Source organism: Nymphaea colorata, chromosome 5, assembly GCF_008831285.2.
Source record: "Nymphaea colorata isolate Beijing-Zhang1983 chromosome 5, ASM883128v2, whole genome shotgun sequence".
Lineage (NCBI taxonomy): Eukaryota > Viridiplantae > Streptophyta > Magnoliopsida > Nymphaeales > Nymphaeaceae > Nymphaea > Nymphaea colorata.
In genome coordinates this window covers 6290061-6316243 of record NC_045142.1, presented here as the reverse complement: position 1 = coordinate 6316243, position 26183 = coordinate 6290061, and the positions used below count along the sequence as shown (strand labels likewise).

The following is a 26183-nucleotide window of genomic DNA, read 5'->3' as shown; positions in this document are numbered from 1 at the left end:
CCAGTCTTACTTGAGGGAGTTAATTAAGTGGTTTTTTTGCTTGTGGGCCTGATTGGTTCTCCACAGAATTTTACATGCATTACTAGGAGATCGTGGATCCTCATGTAACAAAGCCCATTCTAAACTTCTTTGTCTCAACCAAGCTTGTGGCAGAAGGAGCCGAACTTGTGCTCATTTCAATGTTATGGTAAATGCTATATAGATTCATTTTAGTGAACCCAAGTTCAGGCCTCTGAAATCTTACGAACAAACCTTATGCATAACAGTTTCTAGAATCTCAATGTTTTTGGTTGATATTACCATGTACTTGTGGTTTACATTGTAGAAATGATACTTCCGGTGAAAGTTGATTTGATACTTCATAAATTCATGTATACATGCAAAATTTCTATATACACGTACAATGCTGGCACTTCGAGTCTTGATTCTTATAAGTTAATCATTTTGTTCGCACTTGTGAAATAAGATCAAATCTCGTCTGCTGGCAGGAAGTGATTAAAAATACTCAATCCAAGGCTCTAAGGATGCAAGGTATCAATTGTGCCCTTCATTTTACTAAGAGAAATTTCTCCATCTTTAGTAACAATATTTGGTTGATATGATTGCTGAATTTTTCCTCCACAAACGCGAAACCTCCAATATTATAATTTTTTGGATTTGTTACACAATGGACGAAGACTAAAAGTTATAAGACTCTGTGGTTAGTACCTCCAATATTGAAAACTTGAAACTTGACCAAACTGATCAAGTTCCAGTGTATCTGAGACGGGCTCCCCAGCTATTGCATACGAAACACCACCATAGCCTTATACGTGGGGACAATGGGTACTAACAAGCTATATAGAAGTGTAGCACACCACTGTTGGCTCACCTATTAAGAAATGTGGTGTTTTAATGGTGTTGTATTTCATTCCTTAAGTCACCCATGATGATTTCATTCGCACCCACCATTTCTTTATGCAATTAGACATGAGATCCTCATACATTCATAGCGCTTGATTGAGTGGCAGCTAGGGTTTGAGAAATTTAAACTAGATTAATCAGTGATGCTGAAAGTCCTGCTAATGAGAAATTGTAAATAGATGAATGAGTGATCTGTTGAAAGTCCTACGATTGCTGCCTCATTCAACCCTATGTCACAGAGACACATCATTTGGACTGTCTTTTCTGATCATAGATGCAGATATTTGGATTCGAACATTCACATGCACATCATTGTCTTTTTTAAAATTTCACTAAATTTTATAGCACTGCAATGGGAATCCCATTTTCAATAATAAACTTCTAAAGAAATTGACATGGTGGAGTGGAGATGTTACATGGGTAAGTTGGAAGTAAAGCGTATAATCGGAGAATTCGGCGGCTGCTCCGAAAAGGTTCAGGCTTGAGTTTCAGTTCCAACTCCTCAGGCAAGAGACTGAACTCTTGAACGTTCTCGCGGGCTGTGACCCGGTTCGGCTGCTTTTATCAGCCCACCCAATTGACCAGATACGTTGTCAAACCGACAAGAATAGGAAACCGATACGCAGGAAAAGGGTAGTCATGTTAGTCCTCCTCTTACCATCGGAACCCCAACTCAAGAGTGCCCTTTGTAAATCCACCCTGAGCGAGGAATAGATAGAGTGGGAGAGAGATCCCTGCAATCCAAGCTAATATTGGTTCTGAGAAAACCAAGAAAATCGAATATCAACAAGAGTTTCTGCATTTGTGGCAGCACCAACTAACCAGATTTGCCGTAGAAAGCCTTCCTTTGATTTTTTCTTTCTTCATATATTTTCGAAGAGAATCCGAGCTATTTTTTGGATGCCTAAAGAGTGAGTGAGATAGAGAGAGGGAGATGCCGCCGAAGCAGCAGTCGAAAGCAGAGTTAGCCAAGAAGCAGAAGGTCGTCGAGGACAAGACCTTCGGGCTTAAGAACAAGAATAAGAGCAAGAATGTCCAGAAGTATGTCCAGTCGCTGCAGCAGTCCGTGCAGCCGAAGCCTGACGCCTCTAAAGTTGCTGCAAAGGCATGCCCGCCGACCTTCTCTTTTTCTCTCTGTGAAATCTATTGCTAACAAGTAAAAAGTTCTTCTTTTTTTTAAAAAAAAATTTTATCTACCATTTTGTGACTTGGCATATGTGTTTTGTGGTTGTGCAGAAAAAGAAAGAGGAGGAGAAGGCGAGAGAGAAAGAGCTGAATGATCTCTTCAAGATTGCTGTGAGTCAGCCCAAGGTTCCTGTTGGTACGCTTTAATTTTCTTCATATGATTTAGAGGCCTAGGTGTTGAGTTTTTCTCTATGTTTTTGAATTTTAATGGGGTCTCTGTGGGCCGTAAATGGTGAAGGGGTCGATCCCAAGTCCATATTGTGCGAGTTTTTTAAAGCTGGCCAGTGCACAAAGGGTTTCAAGTGCAAGTTCTCGCATGATTTGAATGTCCAACGAAAAGGAGAGAAGATCGACATTTACAGCGATAAGCGCGATGAAGGTGAATTGATTGTGGCTTTATCTGTTCTTTATTTTGTATTTGTAGTTTTCTAGATTCTAAGAAGCAAGTTTCTGTTTGGCTCTTTAAGAAACGATGGAGGACTGGGACCAGGAGACATTGGAGAAGGTCGTGGAGTCGAAGAAGAAAGAGTATAACCAAAATAAGCCAACAGATATCGTATGTTGCTTACCCTATTTCTTTCTTATAAGGAAGAAATGCTTAGTTTCCAGTTCGGAGGTTGCTTTTTTCTTTTATTTATTCATGAAACTGGATGGAGACAAACACTAGACAATTGCTTCAGCTGTCAAGAACTGCATGGTCCTACAATCCTTTTGTAGTTCGGATGGAACCTGAAGCATGCCGTCCTTTTGCACACATCACCTTGTTTTCTGTTTGTGCTATTAGTCTGAGATATCATATTTCATTTCTAATTGCTTAGCAGAATACCTTTTCATAAATTTAGAATTCTAAAAGGATTTTATTGGCTAATTCCACGGATGAATATGTACATTATGAAGTTTTGACTAGTGCAGGAAGAAATATCAGAGATCAACTGATCAGGTTTAGATAAAATGATTCTCTGCCATATCTAGTTGATGCAAAATTTTAGTTCTTCTCTGCAGCACTTAGCTCGTAGCTCTTGGACATTATAGGCTTTATTTTCATTTTCGACTCCCAGCCCCATATCTCTATTGGTCAGTGCTAGACTACTGACTAAATTCTGATAAATTACATTGTATGCCTTTCAGATTTTCTATACTAGTTCCTGGAGCTAAAACTTCTTTGTTATATGTAAGTTTGCTACAAGACGAGCACACACGCTGATTTGAAATGACAGGATAACTATCTGAAGATTCTGAACTAATTACTATCATTAGATGGAATAGATGGAGCACAAACTAATGGAAACAGTTATGATTTTGTGGAAAAACAACCTTAAAAATCTTTTAAGCTGGTTTAGTTCAAGCTGATCTATGTTAACATGGACGTTGTGAATTGTGATTATGTTGAGGATTTTATGTTCCTTTTTTTTAAAGTATTAGGTGAGAAATTTTAGACTTTAGCTTAGGTCTTCAGGTTTAGAAATTAGAATTAGAAATCTAGTAATTGATTTTTACTTTTTAGGAAATTAGATGATTTTGAATCCTATGTAACATCACATAACAGTGTTTTTTACGTTGTAAACTTGTGTTCTCTCTGCTGTATAACCATTGAACTTTAATCATTCAACTTTTATTAAGCTTACTCTTTCAAAATTTTAATGATGTTTAATGCTATGAAATGTTTTCTGGATTGCCTAATGTGCTTAGTCCGGCCTAATTTCACCTAGGCTTTAGGTTTAAACTTCATCGCCTCGGCTGCACCTAGCACTTTTAACAACAGAGCTGAAAACAAAGTAAACAATATGAGATAACACAATGATAAACAAAACAATTAGAAAAGATGAACAATTAGAAAATAAATTAAACTTCAAGTACCTGGACACATTTTGTCCTATTTCATATGGCTACATTTCTTCCATGTCTTCCTGGGGATTATCATATATTTCTTATCTCATAATGAATGATATCTTGCATGTCAGGCTCTCTCAATTTTGTCTAACAATCCTTTATTCACTTCCCTAATGTTAGTAAAATTTAAATAATAGGCCTGTGCATGAAGGACACAATGAAACTGCTCAGCCCACCTCTCATCTATAAGATGTTATATAGGCATGTACAACCTTTTCTTTCCATTGAAATGCTCTTAGGTAGCATCTTTGCTTTGTCCATAGCTTCATGGAGGTACCTGTAGCAGACCAATCATCATTGTGAACCAAACTTTGTCCAATGTTATACTGAAGGTGCCTGGCTGACTATGAATGGAATACCCACAACTTCTCTTGACTTTCGTGCATGTGGATATAGAGTCCATTCATCTACTGAGCATATTGAACTCAAATGTATTTCTTTGCTTGATTATGCTCTATATAATGAAAACATTTGTAGCAAATCTAATTTGTGCAGGGTGAACCAACTCAAATTCATGTGTGTATTTTCTCAGCAAACTCAGCACATGTGCGTATGATTACAGATGAAGTCTGATTTCTTGACAACTTTTAAAAGCTATGTCACATGGGTACGGGTACGGGTACTGACCATTTTTAAAAAACTCGGGTGTGGGGGTACGGCCGTATGTATATATAAACAATAAGAAATACTTAGAAAATATGTATCAAAATAAAGAATATACATCAAAATAAACAAATAAATAACATAGAAAATATATATCAACGGCTTTTGCAGCAGTGTGTTTAAGAAACCTATGAAAAACTTTAAACATATGGACAACCAAGCAGGCCCCTAGTCAAATATGAACATCAATCGAATTTTTATATCCAAAGAATAAAATAAAAAGTAAGGTGGAAAAAATTAAATCAAAGTAAAATTAAGCAGTTTGAATCTATAAGATACCCAAGTGACAAAGTACCTATTTTGGGTACGGGTACCGCGACACGGGTATGTGGACCTTACTGAAGTACCCATGTGACTTAGTTTAAAAGTTACTTTTATCTCACCTATCATATCAAAGTCTTTAGGCATAAGATTAGTACAATGAGTAACACATGGTGTCTAAAATAATTTTCTTGTGGTTTGATATAACATTATCTGTAATGAAATGCATGACATTATCAATGCCTACTTTCAGATCATAAAAAATATGATATGTGAGTAGTCTTTAGTGTATCTGACAAACCAATAGATTTTAAAACCATAATTCTTTTAGGATGGTATACACAAAAAAGTATAAGTATTTCTGTCTTTGAATTTTCTGTGACATTGCATCCCCGAATGTCTTCACTTCCCTTTTAGTTGCATAAAAAAAAGGTCCTCCTCAATTGATTACAAAAGGGCATTTTATAACCAAGGGCCAATGCATATTGAAGTGATTACATCTGCTACAACTTGAAAATGAAACAAATCTGCCTTGTTAAAAGGGACATAAACATGCAATATCTCCCAACTGTATTATTTTGCTTTGTTTATCAAGTGTTTGAGAGTCATGGCAGTTCAAATATCTGATTGAGTGTCTGCAACAGTGCAACTGCCATTAGGTACTCTCCTACAAGACAGGCCACTTGCTGGTCTTGCCCTACCTAGTGAGCTTACTAGCTTTTTCACATTGTTTTTGGTTTTCTTTATTTGTTTCTTTTGAATCTTTGTTAATTAAGCACTACAAATCTATGTTGCTAAAACAGCACCTAGGGTAACCTACGGTTGGTTGGTTGCCTAGCTTGGCTCCTCCTAGGACACCTGCTATTTGAAATGCATCAGCCTTTCTGGGGTGCTTATGCACTAAAAAACCTAGTCTTTTTTCTCAACAACTTAGATTTTTTTTTCTCTTTCTTTTCCTTGTTTTTTCTCCTTCCACTGTTTGAGGCAATTCTTTTGTCCATTTTCGTCAGTTTCTATGACCTGAAGCCGCTTTGTTTCTTCTGTTTCTTATGCAGATATTTTCTTTTTTGTTTCATTTTTATGTTGTTTGTACTTTGTAGCTTGCGTTAGAAGAGTGTATGTATATATTTCTGTGTGTATATGTATAGAATTAAAATTATAGTTCATCTACTATTATCCTTTGAGTATTTGTATGTTGTTGAGGTTTTTAGCTGGTTTGCATATATTAGATATTGACATTTCTGATACTTTTTCTTGCTTATTAGAACTACAATAGAAAATTGTTTTATGGCGACAAGTTGTTTTATGGCGACAAGTTACATGTCAGCTGTGATTATTTTAAGCATTTAAGTTCCTTTGAAGATAAACTTAAATTAGTAATTTTAGGCTTTTGTTTATTCTTTAGATTTTGGAAACTAGAGTTACAGATCCAGTAGTTGGTATTTGGTACACTAGAAGATTTTGCACGCTTTAAGACATTACAAGGTAGTGATGTTAAATCGTAAACTTGCTCTCTTTATGTTACATGCTTGCTCTCTTTATTGTACATAACCTTTAACATTTAATTGTTTATCTTTATTAAATGTGCTTTTGCAGTCTTCTAGTTATGTTTATTCATCATATTATGGAATGGTCAATCTAAGCTTTGTGTCTGTTTCAATTATTTTTTTGTTAGAAGTTTGATAATCATAATTTCATAAATTTTATTGAGAAATTCTTCAGTTTATTGTTAATTTTAGAATTAATATTGCATCTTACTTGTTTACTTTTTCTGGGAGCTGCTTAATGCCCCTAGTCATTGACTAGGTGAGCTGCTTAATGCCCCTAGTCAAGGACTATTGCATACAGACACTTTCTCGAGTGTTGATGAAGTTAAATGTGGAGAAGGATGTGTAACTATGTATGAAGTGGGAAGATACATGCCACCTCTTTTGGAAAGGAAGTCATGGCTCTGATTGGTGGCTTCCTTTCTCAGCAAAAGGAATTCTCATTCTTCCTAAGTGGTTTACTTGTTACGGTTGAAGTTCAATAGTTTAAACTTGAATTCACTGTAACATTAAAACTTACTAGCTTATAACTTAACTTTGAAAGTCCTTAAGATGTCAAACATGCAACTTGTGTGAAATGTGCATGCATGCAGTAGTATATGTTTTTGTATAAATAGACAAGGATGTAAATGCCAACGTGATATGTGTGTGTGTGTGTATATATATATCTATATAATATAGGTACATATGTGGGAGGAGTTTATCCAACTTGCACTAATTTTTTCAAGATATATGCTTATAAATATGAGAGGTGTTGTATCATCTAAATAACTACGTACTATGTAGCAATTGTGTTACCTTGGAGAACTAAGCCAATTTAACAGCCTTGGAATATGAACTAAACTGTTAAGTTAATAAAAATCACAGACAGTGAAATAGTCCAAAAGTAGTTAGACTGCATGGTCCAGGCCAACATGGTGGATTGTGCCGAGGCTGGTGGCTAGTCATTGACTAGGTGAGCTGGGTGCCAATTCTTGATTTTTTCTGCATGCAATTTGCTTCGAATAGCTGCTTATGTGATCAAGATTCTTCTTTTTCTATTTCTTTCACACTTTCATGTTTTTGCATTTATGTTTCCTTTTAAGCTTTCTTTATCTACATTCAAAGTTCCCAATTCCTGTCCAATAAAATGGGATCATTTGAGCACTCGGTGAATCAATTTTAAGGCTTTTCATGGCTTGGATTTTCTGGTCACCGACTCACCATATTTTCACCATGCACATGCCTCTATCCTCTGATTATGATAATTTTGGCATTTAAATAGGTAAGAAACCAGCAAAGGATTTTATAGATGGCATGCACTTATGTAAATACTGTTGCACTAATCTAAGCAACCACATATAACATTTGGAGAACTAAACTTATTTGACATGCTTGAAATATGAACTCTAGCTATTAAAGTTAAAAAACAAAAAAATGCTTGACATATGAATTTAAATTACTAAGTCAAGAAAATGCAGATGCCGTGAATTAGTTGCATACCTGGTATGTGTCATAGACTGAATGGCCAGTCCTTGACTAGGTTGAATAAGTGCTGATCCTGATTCTGACTAATAGGATTTGCTCGAGCAATTTGCTTATGTTAGTAATAACCTTTGCTATCTATTGCTCTCATGTCTTCCTTTTTACTTATGTTTTTTTTGTTAAATGTCAGTTCAGTGTGTGTTTTTTTTAATAAATGAGAACATTTTCAAGAATGTGTATTCTTTGGATCAATTCTTAAGGCTGTTCTCATTTGTGTCTCTGCCACCATTAGCAAGATTTGATGCTCAAAGCATGGGTACATGGCACATAAACTTGTAAAAAAGAAACAGCAAAGGATTTCATGGCACCACTTGTAGAATTGCATGCAAAGAGTAATCCCATAAGCATCACAAAAGCAACTGGTTGTATGGGAAATTATGAAAACTCACGTGATTAGAGAAGCCACCTTCCCCTTGCTCAACCACACCCTTTTCTAAGCAGCAATGGTTTCAACCTGGTTGTTAGCTAAAAATCCATATTGAAATCTAAGAGACTGAACCAGCCTTGACCTTATCTTTTCATTAGCAGCACAAGTGTGGTTAATCCCGCAGAACTCCCTTTCTGGTACTCTAGAGTCATAACGGAAGCTTTTCCCAAGAATAAATCCTCAGGATAAACCTTCGTTTCTAACTAAAATTAGGAATGCGAAAATAGTTTTGATCAGCTGAACTTATTGGAATTTATTTGATTGTGGTTGATCACCGAAGATTGACAAGCTGGAATTTACTCAGCTTCCTGTTTTCAAAGTGTACAGTATATACTATAACAATGTATGTCAAATTGTTCAGTTTGAAATTTGTTTTACAGAATTGGAATCATGGGGCCTGGTACCTCAATAATGTTATGGGGTTGCCAGTTTTTAGATGCTCATCAAGAACGAATATGGCAATATTACCAGTAATCACCTGTTAGAACGAGACAAAATATTCACTTCTAGCTTTGCATTAACTCAGTCTAGAATGAAAAGCTGACTGCTCATTTAGTCATTTGTGTTTAACAATTGTTTTGACCAATCTTAGCATCCTCTGCAGGTCTGCAAATACTTCCTTGAAGCAGTTGAAAAGAAGCAGTATGGTTGGTTCTGGGTTTGTCCGAATGGTGGTAAAGATTGCCATTATAGGCATGCTCTTCCTCCTGGATATGTGTTGAAATCTCAGATGAAGGCTTTATTGGAAGAAGAGTCTGAGAAGATATCAGTAGAAGAAGAGATTGAAAACCAGGTGAAGTTCCTTTATTTGGTTGCTAGTTTGGGAATTTATGTTGGTTTATCATAGTGTGCTTTACCAATTTCTGTTGAAATAGCAATTTATGTTGCATTGCTATAGAAATTCCATTTTGAATGTGCTTTCATGAGCATTAATTACTTCGAAGTCTAAATCTATTGTAACTTGAGTGAAGGAACTTTTTTCCATGCTAAGTAAACATATTAAAAATAACCTTCCTGATGATAAAATTTAATATTGACAGTAATTGATTGCTTTAGATGTCAAATAACATATGTAGTTAATCATCTTCAATGGTTTCTTTTGGACTAAACAGCGTGCAACATTAACTACCTCTACACCACTTACACCGGACCTGTTCATGCAATGGAAAAAGAAAAAGATGGAGGAACGGGAAGCTGGGCTTGCTGCCTTGCGAGCAGAGAGAGCTAAAAATGATCGTATGAGGTGATGATCCTTTTCCTTTTTTCATTATTCCTGTTACTTTTACTATCATGCAATGCATATGACCTTTGGCCATTTCTATGTTTGTCACTGATTCTTTTTGGTTCCATGGGTGCTTCCTTGTAGTGGTCGTGAACTGTTTCTGGCAGATGCTAGCATCTTTGTGGATGACGCTGAGGCTTATGAGATGTATCAGAGAGAAGAACCTAATGAAGTTGAAGAGTCGGTAAGATTGGCTGCTTCTTGGTCTTTGCAAAGTTTATTTACTTTGTGCAAAAGGGTTGGATCATATGTGTACTTTGATTCGCCATACCTAACCTGAACTTTAAGGGTTTTGAATTTCTCTGAGAAAAGAAATTTCTCATGTGCCCATTACAGCTCGAGAGTAGGAAACCATGAAATTTTTATGTGTTGAGTCCTTATGGAATGGCGTGCTGAAAAAAAAAAAAAACCCTTAATCAGTGCTGCTTTAATGTATATCCTCTCTACAATCAAATCTTTGTCTGGTGTCAAATAAAACTCCTTGCTGTACACTTGGCAGGGTATGTGTCATCAGCGGTAAAGCTACAAAAAGAAACCTAATTACTATGGAGATAGTTGAGAATACATCTAAAATTGTATATAGTTGAAGTGGTCAATGAAAAGTAACAAACATGAGTAATTTTTTGTTTTAATAAGTCACGGGTATGATAATCATTAAGAGTATAGATGCTTGTTGCGTTTTTTAAAATATCAAGAACGTAGGTGTGAAAATTTTTCAAATTTTTGACAAGGTTATTTAGTTGGAACTCTTACAAATTTTGTTGGTACGATTGCAGCTTCTTTTTTCCTTTTTGGTGCTACATGTATTGCTTAATGTACTATTGAATGATAAATCATGACTTTCTCATTAGCATGGCTCTTGAATTGTCTATTGGTTGTCTTCTAGGCAGTAATGCTGTACTTGTGGGTAGTGGAACATATTATCTGCATCAGCTGTTTCAAGCTGGCTTGACCTAATGGGTCCACCCATATTCTACATCAATTATTGTCAATTGCTACTTGCACGTTCCACCTTTTTTAATGGTTAGGGGCATTCTGCATGTTTTTCAGGTTTGTTCCTTGCTAGGTCAATTTAATCAAGGATACATTTAGCTGACTGATGTTGTCTGCAACTATTTCATAAACCATTTGATCATGAGTGGTGCTTGAGCTCCACATGTTGTGCTCGTTTACTTTATGTAGTTCATGCTTTAATGCGCTTGTGGATCTTCAGGTCAAGAACGGTACATCCGAAGAGGGACCAAGTACATCATCAACTGCTGATGGGGATGATGTGCTTCCTGAAGATGATGATGATGAACTGGATATGGATGAGCTAAATGAACTTGAAGCCAGCCTTGCAAAAACTTCAATACAGATTCGTGAACCAGGCAGAGAAGAATCGACTTAATTCTGCTTGTGGCAGCAGTCCTTTGTCTTCAACAAGATGAAAATGTGAGGCATCTTTGTCGGTGATCATGACCTTATTGCGTTCTCTTGGATATATCACTTGGTCGGATATATCACTTGGTCATAAATCTTGTTGGGGTCAACAATTTTTGGTGAACTGTTCCTACTATGTTGGGCATCTTCTGTAGGCTGACCAGTGATCAGTGTTGTGGTAAAATCACTAATAAGTGCATGTGGATGCTCTTGTTAGACTGGTACCAGAGTGCAGCTTTTCGTTGAACCCTGATCTCGTCACTGTCTAAAGTAACTTCCTCTTGTGCGGATTTTTCCTTGGGTGTTTTTGTGTGCAGGAGAAATTTCTCAGAAAAATTTGGGAAAATTATCTCTGCGAGAAGTTGTACCTGCTGAGGTCGAGCTATTTTTTCCTCTTTAAGTTGTGTCGGATCATATGATTCCTGGATCCTTTGAGTAGGTTTTCTAAGGTTGGGTTATTGGCAATGCTAATGCCATTATTTTTAAAGATGCACTTTTAGTAAATAACCATGCAAAACACACCTTATGCATTTAGTTCAAGTCAACGCTTTCTTGTGCTTCAGTACCATCAAGAGTAAATTTCCCTTTACATGCCATGGAGGTATACCCATTCTTGGCTTGCGCAGCAGATAAACATTTATTTTAATTCTCAAAGCAGTAATTGTTTCGTCATTAGTGAACTATTTGTTGTTCAGAAACAGTAAGCACTAGGCACAAATTGTCTGAAGGTTATGAACTCGATGCGAATCATAGTGCCAAATTACGGCACATTTTAAACCCCGTAGATCGCCAGGGCAGAATTGAAACAGTAAATTTTCGCAGCTAGTTGATTAATTTTTTTTTTGTCAAAATTAGATATAGATGACATTTCACACCACCGACATATTTACCAACCACGAGTCTGTAAAGCCCTGGTACTACTTGTAGATTGATTAATTCTGAAATCAGATTGATTATTGGCATATTTTCTCTCTTCCGAGCTTTTAAACAAGATAACACGCGAAGTCATGGGCAAAAACGTGGCATCTAGAGCATTTTGCACGGTAGAACAGAAACAGGAGGCAGTAAATTCCCATTCATCAACCCCAAGTGTGTTGAAGCAGTGGATGGAGCTTCGTCTGTCAGAAAAACATAGAGTTCAAATTCTGCAGGCACAATCCCCTACGAGATCCCAACCATGCACAAGTCCTAATGCCCAGTAGTTTTCGGCGTAGAAGGGCGAGATACCTGGTCGAATGGGCTCACTTAAGGATGTCAGGTGAAAAAAGGTCAACAGTTCATTGGCCGATACATTTAGTTTATGACAACTAGACTAAAGCAATGAAAAGGCTTTCTTGGTAAGGAAGAAGGTTTTACATTGAGAGAACCAAAACAGGACATGATAGAGATGCACCCATGGAAGTTCCGTGCATCTCAAAAAAAAAAAAAAATCCCTCGGATGTTCCCCTTATTACAGGAAAAGGGAGTGGTAGTCTCCCACACTTTGGGTCAGGAGTTATGACAAGCTGGAACGAGAGTCCATAAGTCTATGAAGCTTCATACGCAAGAGATTAATTTCATCAGATTCTCCGCACACGACACATCCACATTCAGAAAGAGAGAGAGAGATCACCTAAATAACATTACTGCCTCTTCCTAACAAGGAGTTAGGAAGGAAAAAATGAGAAATAGAGTTTGAAGAGAGAAGGAAAGAGAAAAAGAGAGCAAATAATTTGATAAAATACAAGAACCCCACAACCCTTAAATAAATAATGTTTAACTTCGTTGCTTGGCAATATTTTGCAGACTGAACATGTACAGAGCTACAGTCATGTGCAACACTTTGTTCCCAATCCAGAGGATTTATAGAACACATGAAAAAAGGCATGAGGACAAGAGCACACTCACTAGAAAGGTATTTCCATCATGTCAGGATTGAATCTTAGAGATTCTTCATAAATAAGATCTTTTATGTCTTCCTCACTGAATGATAGCCGCTCAAAGTCAAAACTGAAAGGGGTTGAGCATACAGGCTCTTCATTGATCTCGTGAAGACTTCTTAGAAATGGATGGTTCAGTGCCTCCTCAACTGTACAAGAGATAATCAATAAGCCATCGAGAACATTGTATTTTCAAGATCGTGTTTTGTTTTTCCCCTTGTACCATATAACCGACAGCCAACTCTTGAATGATCTAAATATACGTGGTATGTTCTTTGAAAAAATAAACCACTGAAAATCTCACGAAAGTGTCATGTTTATCAGAAAACCATGATGTAACACTAACAGACGGTCTACACTAACAGATGGTCTTATAGCAAATGGATGTTAATGTTCAAATTTGAGGGGAAAAAAAAATCGGAAATACTTAGTTCACTTGTTGTCTGTCTAACTTCCACTTTAATGAGCTCCCAGAATATGAGCACTACATGGACAGGCCACAGCCATTGATTTTGTTAGATCTGATGGTCACGATAACTGCCACCTCAAAAAGAAGAGTTTCTCTTTTTCTGAAAATGAAAGCTACATCAGAAAGTTCTTCAGCATCTAAGTTTTTGAAGACGTGTTTTATGTGCAGCTACTTGTGAGCCGGTTTACTATATTGATTGGATCTCACAGTAGTGCTCACGTAGATACATACATACATACGTACATGCATCATACATACATACATCATATATATATATATATGAGAAGGACTGGAGTTATCCAGAGAGAGAGAGAGAGAGAGAGAGAGAGAGATCACAAGATTGTGGTAGAAAGGCATACTTGCATGTTATTGTGTAATTGAAATATCTAAATTTGCTGAAACATAGTACATGAAACAAATTACTTCAATGGACTTCTGGTCCCTGTATTCCCTTGAAGAAAAGCCTTAAAATTGAACTTTCCATTTGGATAAAGGATCGCTGAAACTTGGTCCACCTTATTTAGGAAACATCACAAATATTAAAAGACTATTTAAATTTTCACTCTTTATACACTTAGCCAAAACCCACGTATGGAAATGGTCAGGCTGCCTTGAAATGATGGCCATTTTGAAAACATACAACAGATCATGTCTTTCCATGTGCAACATGTGCCATGGATAGCTAAGTTTTTAGACTGAATAGTATTATTATTACTTACCTAGCAATTTGGCTTTCGCTTTAGAAAACCTTTTCTTATGTTCTGCAATTGGTTGTCATTTGACATACTACACATAGGAAGAAACCACATACCTGTAATGCGCTTGCTAGGATCAAAGACCAACATCTTTTCAGCAAGATCAAGAGCAGCAGGTGATGCATTAGGAAATTTTACAGAAAATGGCTGCTTCGGGAACTGTGGTAAGCGCTTAACATACCGTCTCGCATTATCACTTCTTAAAAATCCAAGATCAGAATCATCTGGCGACCCTAATAACTGCTCGAGTGAAATTCAGGATTGTGGTTAGATCTGGGATTTCACAAAGCAAGTATCCCAATGGCAGATACCATGATATATTATGAAATAATCTAATTCACCCAAAATATTTTAAAAGAATTTACCTCAGTTATAAGTCCCAATTGCTGAACGTAATCTTTACCAGGAAACAATGGCTCCCGCTTTATAATTTCCATTAGTATGCAACCCACAGACCATATATCAACAGCAGCAGTATACTCAGAACAATTGAGAAGCAATTCGGGTGCACGGTACCATCTTGTCACAACATATTCAGTCATGAAATCTGCCTCAGATGTAACTCGAGCAAGTCCAAAATCACATATCTTAAGATCACAATTTGCATTAAGTAGCAAATTGCTAGGTTTCAGGTCTCGATGCAAAACATTTGCAGAATGAACATATTTCAGTCCCCTTAGCAATTGGTAGACAAAAAACTGCAAGAAAAGTAAACCAGACATGAAAAACATAAGGAATGATTAGGTAATAATCAAAATGAACGTTTTTGAGTCCTATTTCAAATGAGAAAATGAAGGCATGGACCAGGAAGCAATCAGATAATTATATGACAATCTCAACCATGAACTTACTAACACCAACAAGAAAGTTACTAATGCTATAAGTATAATAGGTTGGAAGAAGAAAGGCACCTTAGATGCAGCCTTTGCTTGCAAAATGTAAATGAACCCATGCAAACAAATAAGAACATTATCCCAGAAAGGAAGGTGCATTACAAATATATGCCCACAAGAACATCTTAAAATTACACTACATCATATCTAGAATAGCAAAACTCAGCAGACATAAACTTACAAACGTCTTTTTTAAGATATTGTCTACAACTGGTATGCTGTACCTTTTTCCTACATTTTTAGAATGACATTGTACAACATGAACACATTACTATACAAGAAAATATATGCTTTCTTGCCAATCCGGATGATTGCCTGTCCACTAGGAAATTGTTTATGCCTTTATAAATGGCAACAGTGCCTATTTCTTGCCTGGTGGTATATTTGGTGCAAAGGTAGTAAGGGAATCTTCCACAATGAGAACCTACAGATGGTTCATAAACAACCACACCACATTTGCAGAAGCATATGCTAAGACAAACATGTGAAGGCAGGAACATTTGGTGGATTGTAGTAGCCTGGATGGTTATGCATGAAAAGGAAGACAGAACTTTTCTTTTCAGTTTTCTTTGTATCTGATTTTTCTTGTCTATTAATGGTATAAATTAAGTCTCTCTCTTAAGAATTGATTGTATTTCTCCAAAAAGTCATTTCACATGTACGCTACCTTGGAGTTGGGTGTCTCAATAGATATATCATGCATACTATGGAGAGAAATATTTATTATTTAGGGAGTTAGTTGCAATTTATTAAAGTTGTATATTCTTTGGGATTTGCTATAATAAGGTGGACCTTTTCTGCAATTTCTCACTAATCTCTATTTAAGATATTAGGATTAATGAAAATTTGATTTTTGGGTTCTCCTTTCATCTGTTTCAACACATACTTTCTCAGCCTGTTTGTCAGTTTTTCACTTGAGTGCAATTTTTTTTAGCTTTTGAGATTATTGGAAAATGGAAAGCAAGGTAGCCATTATCATATTGTACTGGCTTGCATCAGCCAATGAATGCCATACTACCCATATTGGGTCGATACAGGTTCAGAAAAGGTATTTTTTAGTTTTGTAATTATTCTAAATTATTAAGATTATTGTAAATGCTTCTTGTTATTTCTTAAACAAGAAAAACTGAAAAGTGCCTGATATAGCTCAATACAGCTTATGTATATCAACCAAAACGCCATATCATTGACGACCCTGAACTGATAAAAAAATCTGATAATGGCAGCATTCATGGACAGCGTTTAGTGTTCCACTTCCACTTGCAATACTACTTGATCTTATGGACCTTTGTGTATGTTCCTTCAGGGCCTTATGTTAATAAGACAGCTGCATGTTGCCCTATGCACTAGATGATTTGAGATCACAACTGCTCATAATTTCTGTTACAATTACATAATACATATTTGAATATGATATTGAATAAGAATTGAAAACATTTCTGGACAATGAGAGTAGAAGATGCAAGAGATGGGAGTAAAATCTGCATAAGAAATGCCATATTAGGATTTGAACAAGCATAAGGTGGACAGTTGTACCGAATGTTGTAAAAAGCATCCCGTACACAAGTCGGCCCGACCAATATGTGTATTGAACGTATTGCAACTTGTAAGTGTAATTGAAAAATTATTTTTTAATTCATAAAAAATAAGAAAAATAAGGAAAAATGGAGAGAAAAAATCTTGAAAAATGTCATCACACAAATAATGAAGATTCATGATTCATCATTTATAACGGCACATTAATAAAATAAAGTTTAAACTTTAAAGTCTTTACATCACAGGAAAACATATGTCATACTTGTTCAATATCAAATGAGAATTGAAATTATGTTTATGATTAAAGTACCATCATGATTATCATCAATCAATACAACAATCAGCATCTTCATCTTCATCATCATCCTTTCAAACCAGCAATTTCTCTCTTAAATTGATGATGTCTTGGAAATTTTTCTTTAAAATGGCAAAGACTCTTCCTCCCACAACTCTTGGGAACGTTGAAAATGAAAGGAGAGACAAACTTTCAGAAACAAATCTTGACAAAAAGGAGCATCAGACCCTTTTTTAGAAAATAGACCCGTATAGTAAGATACGGGCTGTCACATGGGTGCTGGGTGCGGGTGCGAGTGCAGGATGCAGCAAGTTCCAACAAAAATTAGGTGCGGGTGTGGCGAGAGCATAGATATATATATATATATATGTTATCTGTTATATGAGTAATTCTATTTGTCTATATTTTTAAACTTTTTTTATCAAGGTTACCTTAATCTCTTACAAAAGTGAAAGTTTTATTAAATAAAATATGGGAGAAGAGAAGAGGGGAAAAAGAAGAGAGAAAGACAAGAGAAGGAAAAAAAAATGAAAAAAACAAGAGAAAATAACGGGTGCGGTCAGCAGCACCCAATTCGGTTTGACTGAGTCGGGTGCCATGTCGGGCCGCACTCACACCCGAATGGACATGGGTGCACCACCATATGTGGCGCACCATGTGACTTAGTATACGGCCAATATGGATATGCTACACATGCATTTTGTGTATCGTACCCATATTGTATAGGTTTGCTTCACATATCGTACAATACAGATAACACTCTTGGTACTTTTACATCATTATATTTCCAGGAAGGAAATCCTGGACCAAATGTATTCCAAATTCTTGATATCCCAAGAGTGCAGAACCTTCAGATTAAATGATGGCTAGAGATGATAGATACATGCATATTTATTCGACAATATATATCAACATACATCAAAGCTTTAAAGCACATACCTGGCAATGCTCACTTGTCAATGGCTGGTTAGATCGGATGATTTGATGAAGGTCTGTATCCATAAGCTCGTAAACAATATATACATCATTAAAATTTTGTTTTTGAGGTGGCCTGATGATGTCCTTGATCTGTATAACCTGATAAATGGAATTAAGCAGCACATGAGCTTGCATGCTTCCACAATACTTTTAGTTGTGGTTATGAATATCAACAAGTATTTCAAAATATTGTGATAAAGCATCAAAACCAGTAAAAAGAAAAACAAGAATTTATTGCACTATTTTGAAAATATCAACAAAATGATTGCAAAAATATTCATTAATAAATATGCTTTAAAGTTTAAACTTTGTTCAGGTTTCCCTTAACATTTTAGCAAATAATAACTATTTGATTTTTTTTTAAAGAAAACCAGTAGAAATTTAATAATTTCAAATTTCCCTCTTATTTTTTATATGTATTATTTTCTTTGAGTTTCCAAAAAATATGATTAATATCCAAGGCAAATCATGCTGATAAAATCATAAAAGCCCAAGAATGATATTTGTGACTACACTGTTAATGCATATGATAATAAATGTACTAGAAAGTAGAAACAGTGATATACCCAAAATTTTCACACATATAAAAATACTGATCATTAGTAACAAGCATTTCTGGTAACAACAAAAAGTCACAATATAATATTAAAACGTTTCATGCAATTTCTTGTCACGATGGAAGGTGCCAGACCAAGTCAAGTCAGATCTAGATATTCCGAATCTTAGGAGGATGTTTAGGTAGTATAGAAAATAAAGTAGATTGACCCACCGCTTACCTATATACAGTAGAAAAACTGCAGCAAGGGTGTTCTCCACAAATTACGGTTCTAAGTGTTTCCATAGAATTTGTAGAATAGAAAGAAACAAGGACCATGAAGAAAGCATACAACAATTTCTTCACCAACAAAATTCATATTCATGGGCGACAGTACACAGTACAAAGGAGAATTTCTATTACAAAAAGGAACAGTTCAACACCAGTGGCAATACTAAGTTAACCACATTTGCAGGGTAAAACGCTATGTCACATGGGTGCTCCTAAACACTATTGGAACTGTGTCAACACTGGTGCATCTGCGACATAGGTCCGGCATGGTCAGCTGAATCGTGCCAAAACTAATCATTTTAAATGCACACCTAACTAAACTAGCCCCAATACAAAAAGTTTATATGTAAATTGTAAATATAGATAACAAGGCTACTAATCAGTTAAATAACTATATAACAAATGATATATATAAATCTACACACACACACACACACACACACACACACATCATCATCGCTGTGCCTATACCTAATTTTTTTTGAAAAATTGTCACATCCGCACCGGCACAAACACCCACACCCTGCACCCATGTGACATAGGTACTAACTACTAAGGCTCCTTTTGTTATAACAAGCTTTAATTTGCCTGCAAGAATAGCCTCAGGACTCGTGCCTATAGAGAAGAGGAAGTAACAAGGAAAAAGAAAGTGGACACTACAAGATACCATTAGGACATGCAAATCTCCATTCTAAAATGGATAAAACATATATGGCATAGTTGGAATCCCATTCTCAAGGCATCACCTGAAGCACCAATTTTCCAGTCATCTTCAAAATCTCACATGCAACCAACTTAAGTGGTTGAAAAAGTTTGAATAGACTTAGGCTATACACGGGTGTGCCAAAAATGGTGATGCACCCGAATTGGTGCCCCAGACCGAGTTGGGTGCTATTAACCGCAACCGCTCCTTTTTTCTCTTCTCCTATCTTTTCCCTCTTCCTTTTGCCCTCCTCTCTCTCTCCTTCCCCCTTTTCCCTTTTATTTCTATCTCTTACCCGTTTTCCCTCTTTCTTTCTCTCTTTCTCTTTCAAGGGAGAGAATCCTTTTCAAAGGATCAGAAACTTTGAGTCCGTTTTAAAGGACATCAAGTTTTTATTGGTTTTAAATTTTTTAATGAAGGATACGAGCCTTGTCATCCTTTTTAAAGGATGACTAGAATTGTTGACTATCCTCCTCTAAGGAGGACAACCGACCTCTCATCCTTCTAATTTTATTTAATAAAACTTTGAATTCTGTGTGAGATTAAGGTAACAATGTGACATGGGAGTAGGTACACACCGTTAAGTTACGGCTTGGGTCGAGTCAGACCCAATCCATTTTCACCACACGCCTAAAGGACATGGGCGGTGGCGAACTTGTAATATGTATTATTCTTTTGTGTATTTTATTTGTAACTGTTAACTGTGATTAGCTTTAAGTAATGAAAGGGGCGGGTGCTAACCCTAACGACCTTTTTTTCTTCTCTCTCTTTCTCGTGCAGACTTGTTCTCTCTTCTCTCCTCTTCTTCTCATGTCTTCTTTAAGATTCCATCCGGTGGTGATCTGACATAAATCTTACACACACCCCAACCCTGGGAGCACTGTTGGGTTTGGGATAAAAAATAAGTTTAATTCGATTAGATATTTCAGGTTTAACCTTTAGACCAAGCAGGAAATATTGAATCAAATTACGTCAAGATAAGGACTATCATGGGCTTAGGTCGAATTCAAATAATAAAAGCTTCCAGTTTAGGTCGAGTTTATGCCAGCATGTTGATGTTCTCAAGCAACCAGTCAGAAATTTTCTTCATCTGACTGCACAACTTGAAAATAGTATGGAACTCTTTGTTCATATGATCGAAGTATGATTTTGCAGGTGCCTCACTTGATCCTCTAGGTTCGTTGTCAAATTTCCATCTTGATGATGTTCCAAACAAACAAGTAATGCTTAAAAAGTTTAAACTTCATAGGATTGGTTCCTCAAGACATCACAAATGATGCCAAGCTAATGCTGGGAACTAGAATGGCCACCTGTAAGCCCATGGTCAGAGTTGCACAGCTGAACTGCCATCTAGTAAACACCGAAAATTAAAATTCATCTACTCATAGACGAGGAATCCAAGGATTACAATGCTCCTAAAAAGGAAGACAAACCTTCTGAAAAAAAAAATAATGACAAATCTGATTATTCTGATCTTGACATGCTTAATATAAAAAGTTACAAAAGTATCTTAAAAGATAACCCAGATCCATAACAAACATTGAAATGTTTACTCCCCACAAAATAATCAAGAAAATGTCAGCAACCATACAGTTCTAACAATAATAAGGTAACTGCATAAAATTCCAACAATGTGTTTAACATCTTTTCAATGCATGAACAAGAGCATGGGATCTGGAAGAACTAAAAAACTTTTATCCACTCTAAATATGATCAAGCTTTGTTGAACTGATCTTTCAGACACAGAACCAAAACATGAAAAACAGTAAAATCAATTACTATCAGGAAAAAAAAACACGAATGGAGTATCTGTTGTCAAAGTCAAATATACTAAATTATCAAGGCTGAAAAGAAGAAACACTTAAAGTGATAAAACGGTGAAGTAGCATGATATGGTACCACAAACAGTCAAACCAAAAATGAAAAGGATCTTTTGATGTGGAACATGAAATTATTAAGGCTGAAAGTCACTTACATTTTCGTGGTCCATATGACAAAGGAGTTTTATTTCTCGAAGAGTCCTTTTTGCATCAACACTGTTGTCAAAAGCATTCCCAATCTTCTTGATAGCCACCTCTTCCTTGGTCTCGGAATTTTTTGCAGAGCTGCATTGGAATACATGAGAAAAGTTGTACTTCATTTAGAGTATCTTATACAGAAAATTAATCTGTGGAATATTTGTTGCATTTTTTGTTGTTTCCACAAAAAATAGAAGCTTACATATCCATCAATCATATGGGTACTTTTTTATCAGAACTTTTTCTTCATAATTACAAAGGTAAAGCAGTAAGGAAAGGACAAAACACATTCTATCAAAATAAAACAATTATACATAGTCAACTACCTTGCTAAGAGTTTACAAGATAAACCAAAATGCCATCAAGCCATTAACAGATGGCCAAGAAAAAGACGATAAAATAAAAATCAAGAAAAAGATAATGACATAAAAGTGGAAGCAAATGGACAAAAAAGGTAATGATATCCCGTGCATGAGCACGTGTTATCATTACATGCATATTATGCTTTTACCTACGTCACATGGGTGCAGCTGCTGGTGCAAGGTTCAGACACTGCAATTTACAAAAAATATAGGTATGAAGGTATGGTAGGATGCATATATACACGACTCATAAAAATGAAGCAAAACAATTCATAAATTCATATATGATGTGTCAAACGGCTTCATTTATAAGTTAAAAAGTTCATATATATAATCCCATTAAATTTATGTTTAAAATGATAGCAAAATAAAGTAAAAGGTCTTTCACTTAAAGTTTTGGATTGAACCGGTCTCACCCAGATCCAATCCAAAAGGTACTCAGATGGTTCAGCGTACCCATGTCTAAAGACTGGCATATCAACATGGTATGCCAGTCATTCCATGTGCCCCTGTTACATAGGCTTTTACATTTCTTCTCTTTGAGATGTTGAAACAGGTAATAATACAAGACTGGAGATGAAATATCAAATAAGATTCTTAGTCAACAAGCTCATAGTGTGTTTGCATACATGTGGCAGGGGCCAGGGATGCAAACCGTGTGAATGTTTGTTTGAGTGAACGACAATTTCCATTGGCTAGTGGGCTCACAGAACTATAGATCTTTTGGATTGTAATTAGCACTTTGTCCCATTGAAGGCAAAAACTTCTTTCTAGGTTATAATCCACAAAGTCAACCAACTTGATTAGCTTCTGCTATAGTATGAACACTCACTCTGTATCCTTGTTGATGGTCAATATGATCCCTGTACCCCTATGTCACATGGATGCAGGATGTGGGTGCAGCAAATTTCAGAAAAACATGGGTGCAGGTGCGGCAAAGGTGTGTGTGTATATATATATATAATATAAAGTCACATCCTAGATTCCAAAAATATGTAGCATTCTATGTCTTCCATGTAGGATACATACTCTGGAGTCTGATTTCATATTTGTCAATCTTAGTCATAACATCAGTAGGGCCGTAGGCATTAAAAAAGTAGTTGTTATGTATCTAGCATTATAAGTTTCTAACTGTATGAATATACATCATATATTACACATAACATATTTAAGACTGATAAACAAAACTGGTAATACATACATAGAACTTATAAGCAGATATATATATATATATAAGAACTGGTTAACGAAACTTATGCAATTAATACATATAAGCAAACATGTTCTAAAATTAAGAAAGCTTGTAAACGGCAAGCGCATATATGACCATAAGGTATATACAACATATAAATTTATGAGCAACATATAATACTAGTATTATGCAAAAGTATTTAGTAAAATATTAAAACAGTACAAAAGATGCAGCAAAACAGAAAAAACTGATAAACAGAAGCCTCATTTCTAAAACAATAGAAAAAAGGACAAAAGACCCCTTGATGCCTTGATGCGGTTTGACTGCACCTGGTGCTGTGCCAGAGGTGCACCCGCACCTAAGTCATGTCGACTCAGGTGCTTTGCTGTTTTGGTGAGTCCATGTGACATAGTTGTTCCGTTTTACAGTCTACAAGGTCAATGAATCACCAAGAACACTATGAATTATGAAATAATAGAGCTGAATATTTTGATTCCAGCAGATCTGAGATCCCTTAACTTGGAGAGTTGGAGACTTTAAGTCCCTAATATTTTCAACTCGATAACATAGATATCGAGGAGTAGAATAAAGAAGTTTTGTCCAAGTAACTTCATCAATTTTCCCTCTCATCAATTGCAATCCTAAGAAAATTCGACCCACATGAAATATGTTACGTAGATTGTCCTTCACTGCAACTCGTCAGGATGCTGAACACTTGAACTTCCCAGCCTTACGATACAAAAACATGATAATTTTACATCTGCAGTTGGATTCACGAAATAGGAGAGATTAGTTACTGTTTGACCTAGATTATTATCCTCTAATACCCATGAAATTTTGAAACCATATTCGTATTGCATATCTCCTACAACTTTCAATTTCTTCTTGAGTGTTTGTCAGGATCAATTTCATAACAACCAGCTGGTTTTTCCACATACGCTACCTAGGTTACCATGTAAGAGTGTATACTCTACATTTAGTCGGTAAAACAAGCAACCATGTTCCGATGCCAAGAACAATGCAACAAGAAAGTGTATCATAACCTTCAAGATATGACTAAGGAGTTTACAGCAAAGTGATCTAGTCAATTAAATTCTTTATTAACTAGTAATTTTGCATTCTAACTTCATGTAGAAGTTACATGAGCTAAATTCGGATGTCTCCGAAGAGACCACTCGAGCTAAATTACAATCATCCCCTTCCCACGGAATAGAAACCAAATTTTTCCTGCTAAATTCCCCACATAGATTAACCTCAGAGCGTCCAAATGACCAAATATAAACAAAACATATCTTGGAACTGCTCAAGACATACCGGCCCCTTCCCATTCTAGAATTCATCCAGAACAAATGCAAATGACGCCCAAAAAGGAGAAAGTGAAAAAAAGAAAATGAAAAAGAGAATTGACGAACCGAGGGAAATTCCAGTAATATCAAAACCAGAAACACCCAATATACCAAAAGGCAAAAGGTAAATCCCCAATTGACAGGCAAAAATGCAAAGGCCAACAATCTCACCAAACGATGCCATATGCTCCACGACCAATCGGTTGTATGGGAGGAACATACTTCGAAGAGACCTCAAAGAGGTTACCAAGAATATTGTACTGCACATACTTCCGGTCGTGAGTGGGCACGCCCTTCACCGAATTGGGATCCATGTCTTCCTGCTCTCTGCTACAGAATGGATGATCTGGGAGGGAGACTACCACCACGAGCTATCCGCTTATACGCCGCGACTCATTTCGGAATTAAGGAGGAACCCGTAAAATCTAGCCGCCCGGGGGCACGAGGGACGAAAGATCCATGGATTCTAATTCAGACTCACCATTGACTGTTTGCCAAGCGAAGGGAAAGAGAAAAGGCAGCCGGTGGAGAAGAAATCCGCCGTGGCAGAAAGAATGAACGGTCAAAACAAGAACTCCGTGTCGTGAAATCGAATCAACGGTCAATACTCCGACTTTTCTTACCAGGAAAATCCCCCTTTCCATCTCTATCGACTTTTGCCGTTGATGCCTCTCTTCTCTCATACAAGTTCTCATTTTAAGGCTTAAGTTTTACATAATTCAAATACACTCGTATCTTTTTTTCTTAGTGAAAACAACACCGTTGTTGACAACTGCTGAAAGGAGCCTTTGATTAAATTATTACGGGTATTTTGCAATAATTCTTTTCTTTCTCCTTTTGTATATTCCTTCTGAAGAAGAAACCCATCATGATCATTTTTATCATTATCCTAACTGAAGTTAAAAGTAATGTTTTATAACCTAGTGACTCTAGAGACCCGCAATTCAAGAGAGAGCTTTTACTTTCAAAGGAAAAACAACTCACAAATTATTGTTTAAGCATAAATAAAGTTATAAAATAATCTAATTACTTATACACTTGATAAACAAGGCCAATAGCATGAAGTAGAGTCATACAATAGCTAGTCTTTTTTTATTTGCTCACAAAAAAATTCGATTATTGATCAATAGGCTATCTACAGTTATATATTCCTACATAATTAAATGTCAAGTGTTCAACTATTGAATGGACTAATAGACGAAGATCAAGTTATCAACATCTCATATCCTCATTTTAACAAGCAAACCAATAATTAACAACTCAACAACAATAATGTTTCAGCAGCCATCTTTAGTAAAGATTAATCATTAAAGGGAAAATTATAGTATTGATAAAGAGTATAGCTAGTGCTAAAGCCGAATTATGAATCCAAAAAATTGTAAAGAAGGTTAGATGCAAAGTTGCAATTGCACAACAATAGTTTATGCTTTGGAGCTTTAAAATTTTAAATATAATGTAAAACCAAAATTTAAGCGAAAATTGAAAACGGTCTAAATTTAAGTGGAAACTATTTCTAGCACGATGGATCAAATAGGAAAAGTTGGGGCCCTTATTTTCGTTTATGAGCAAACGGTAATCCCTCAAGTAAAAATTAATTTCTTCTTTTCGTTTTTATGAGTCGACAGTCGATAGGTGTCCTGGTCTGAAAGGTCAATTCGAATTCAATGGCCGCCAAAACTGATTCGGTTCATTACAGAGATCCGGTTCCCATTAATTCCTCTTTTTCTTTTTCTTTTTTTTCTTTTTTTTTTGGCCGATACATATCTTATCGGCACCAGCCCGTTGCG

At 36.1% G+C, this 26183-nt stretch overlaps 2 protein-coding genes across 2 annotated transcripts; one reads left to right on the top strand and one right to left on the bottom strand.

Moving 5' to 3' along the window:
* Nucleotides 1-1539: 1539 nt before the first annotated feature.
* Nucleotides 1540-11591, top strand: LOC116255125 (zinc finger CCCH domain-containing protein 11). The gene is made up of 8 exons (XM_031630884.2): nucleotides 1540-2008; nucleotides 2140-2224; nucleotides 2327-2467; nucleotides 2556-2644; nucleotides 9005-9193; nucleotides 9513-9643; nucleotides 9767-9866; nucleotides 10896-11591. The coding sequence occupies exons 1-8, from the start codon at nucleotides 1838-1840 to the stop codon at nucleotides 11070-11072; spliced, it is 1083 nt and encodes a 360-aa protein (XP_031486744.1). The 5' UTR covers nucleotides 1540-1837; the 3' UTR covers nucleotides 11073-11591.
* A 1200-nt stretch (nucleotides 11592-12791) lies between these two features.
* On the bottom strand, nucleotides 12792-24999 carry LOC116254495 (mitogen-activated protein kinase homolog NTF6-like). The gene is made up of 6 exons (XM_031629918.2): nucleotides 24568-24999; nucleotides 21454-21583; nucleotides 17911-18048; nucleotides 14613-14945; nucleotides 14304-14487; nucleotides 12792-13172 (listed from the first exon to the last, which is right to left on the bottom strand). Exons 1-6 carry the CDS (start codon nucleotides 24708-24710, stop codon nucleotides 12991-12993), a joined length of 1110 nt encoding a protein of 369 aa, XP_031485778.1. The 5' UTR covers nucleotides 24711-24999; the 3' UTR covers nucleotides 12792-12990.
* Nucleotides 25000-26183: the final 1184 nt, after the last annotated feature.

Bases quoted from the DNA above. Each gene is read 5' to 3' on its own strand.
- LOC116255125 (XM_031630884.2), top strand. From the start codon at position 1,838: ATGCCGCCGAAGCAGCAGTCGAAAGCAGAGTTAGCCAAGAAGCAGAAG. The intron at 2,225-2,326 runs GTACGCTTTAAT...TAAATGGTGAAG, and splicing joins TCAGCCCAAGGTTCCTGTTG to GGGTCGATCCCAAGTCCATA. The intron at 9,644-9,766 runs GTGATGATCCTT...GCTTCCTTGTAG, and splicing joins GCTAAAAATGATCGTATGAG to TGGTCGTGAACTGTTTCTGG.
- LOC116254495 (XM_031629918.2), bottom strand. From the start codon at position 24,710: ATGGATCCCAATTCGGTGAAGGGCGTGCCCACTCACGACCGGAAGTAT. The intron at 14,488-14,612 runs GTAAATTCTTTT...TCACTCGAGCAG, and splicing joins AATTGGGACTTATAACTGAG to TTATTAGGGTCGCCAGATGA. The intron at 13,173-14,303 runs GTATGTGGTTTC...TCTCTTGTACAG, and splicing joins TCCTAGCAAGCGCATTACAG to TTGAGGAGGCACTGAACCAT.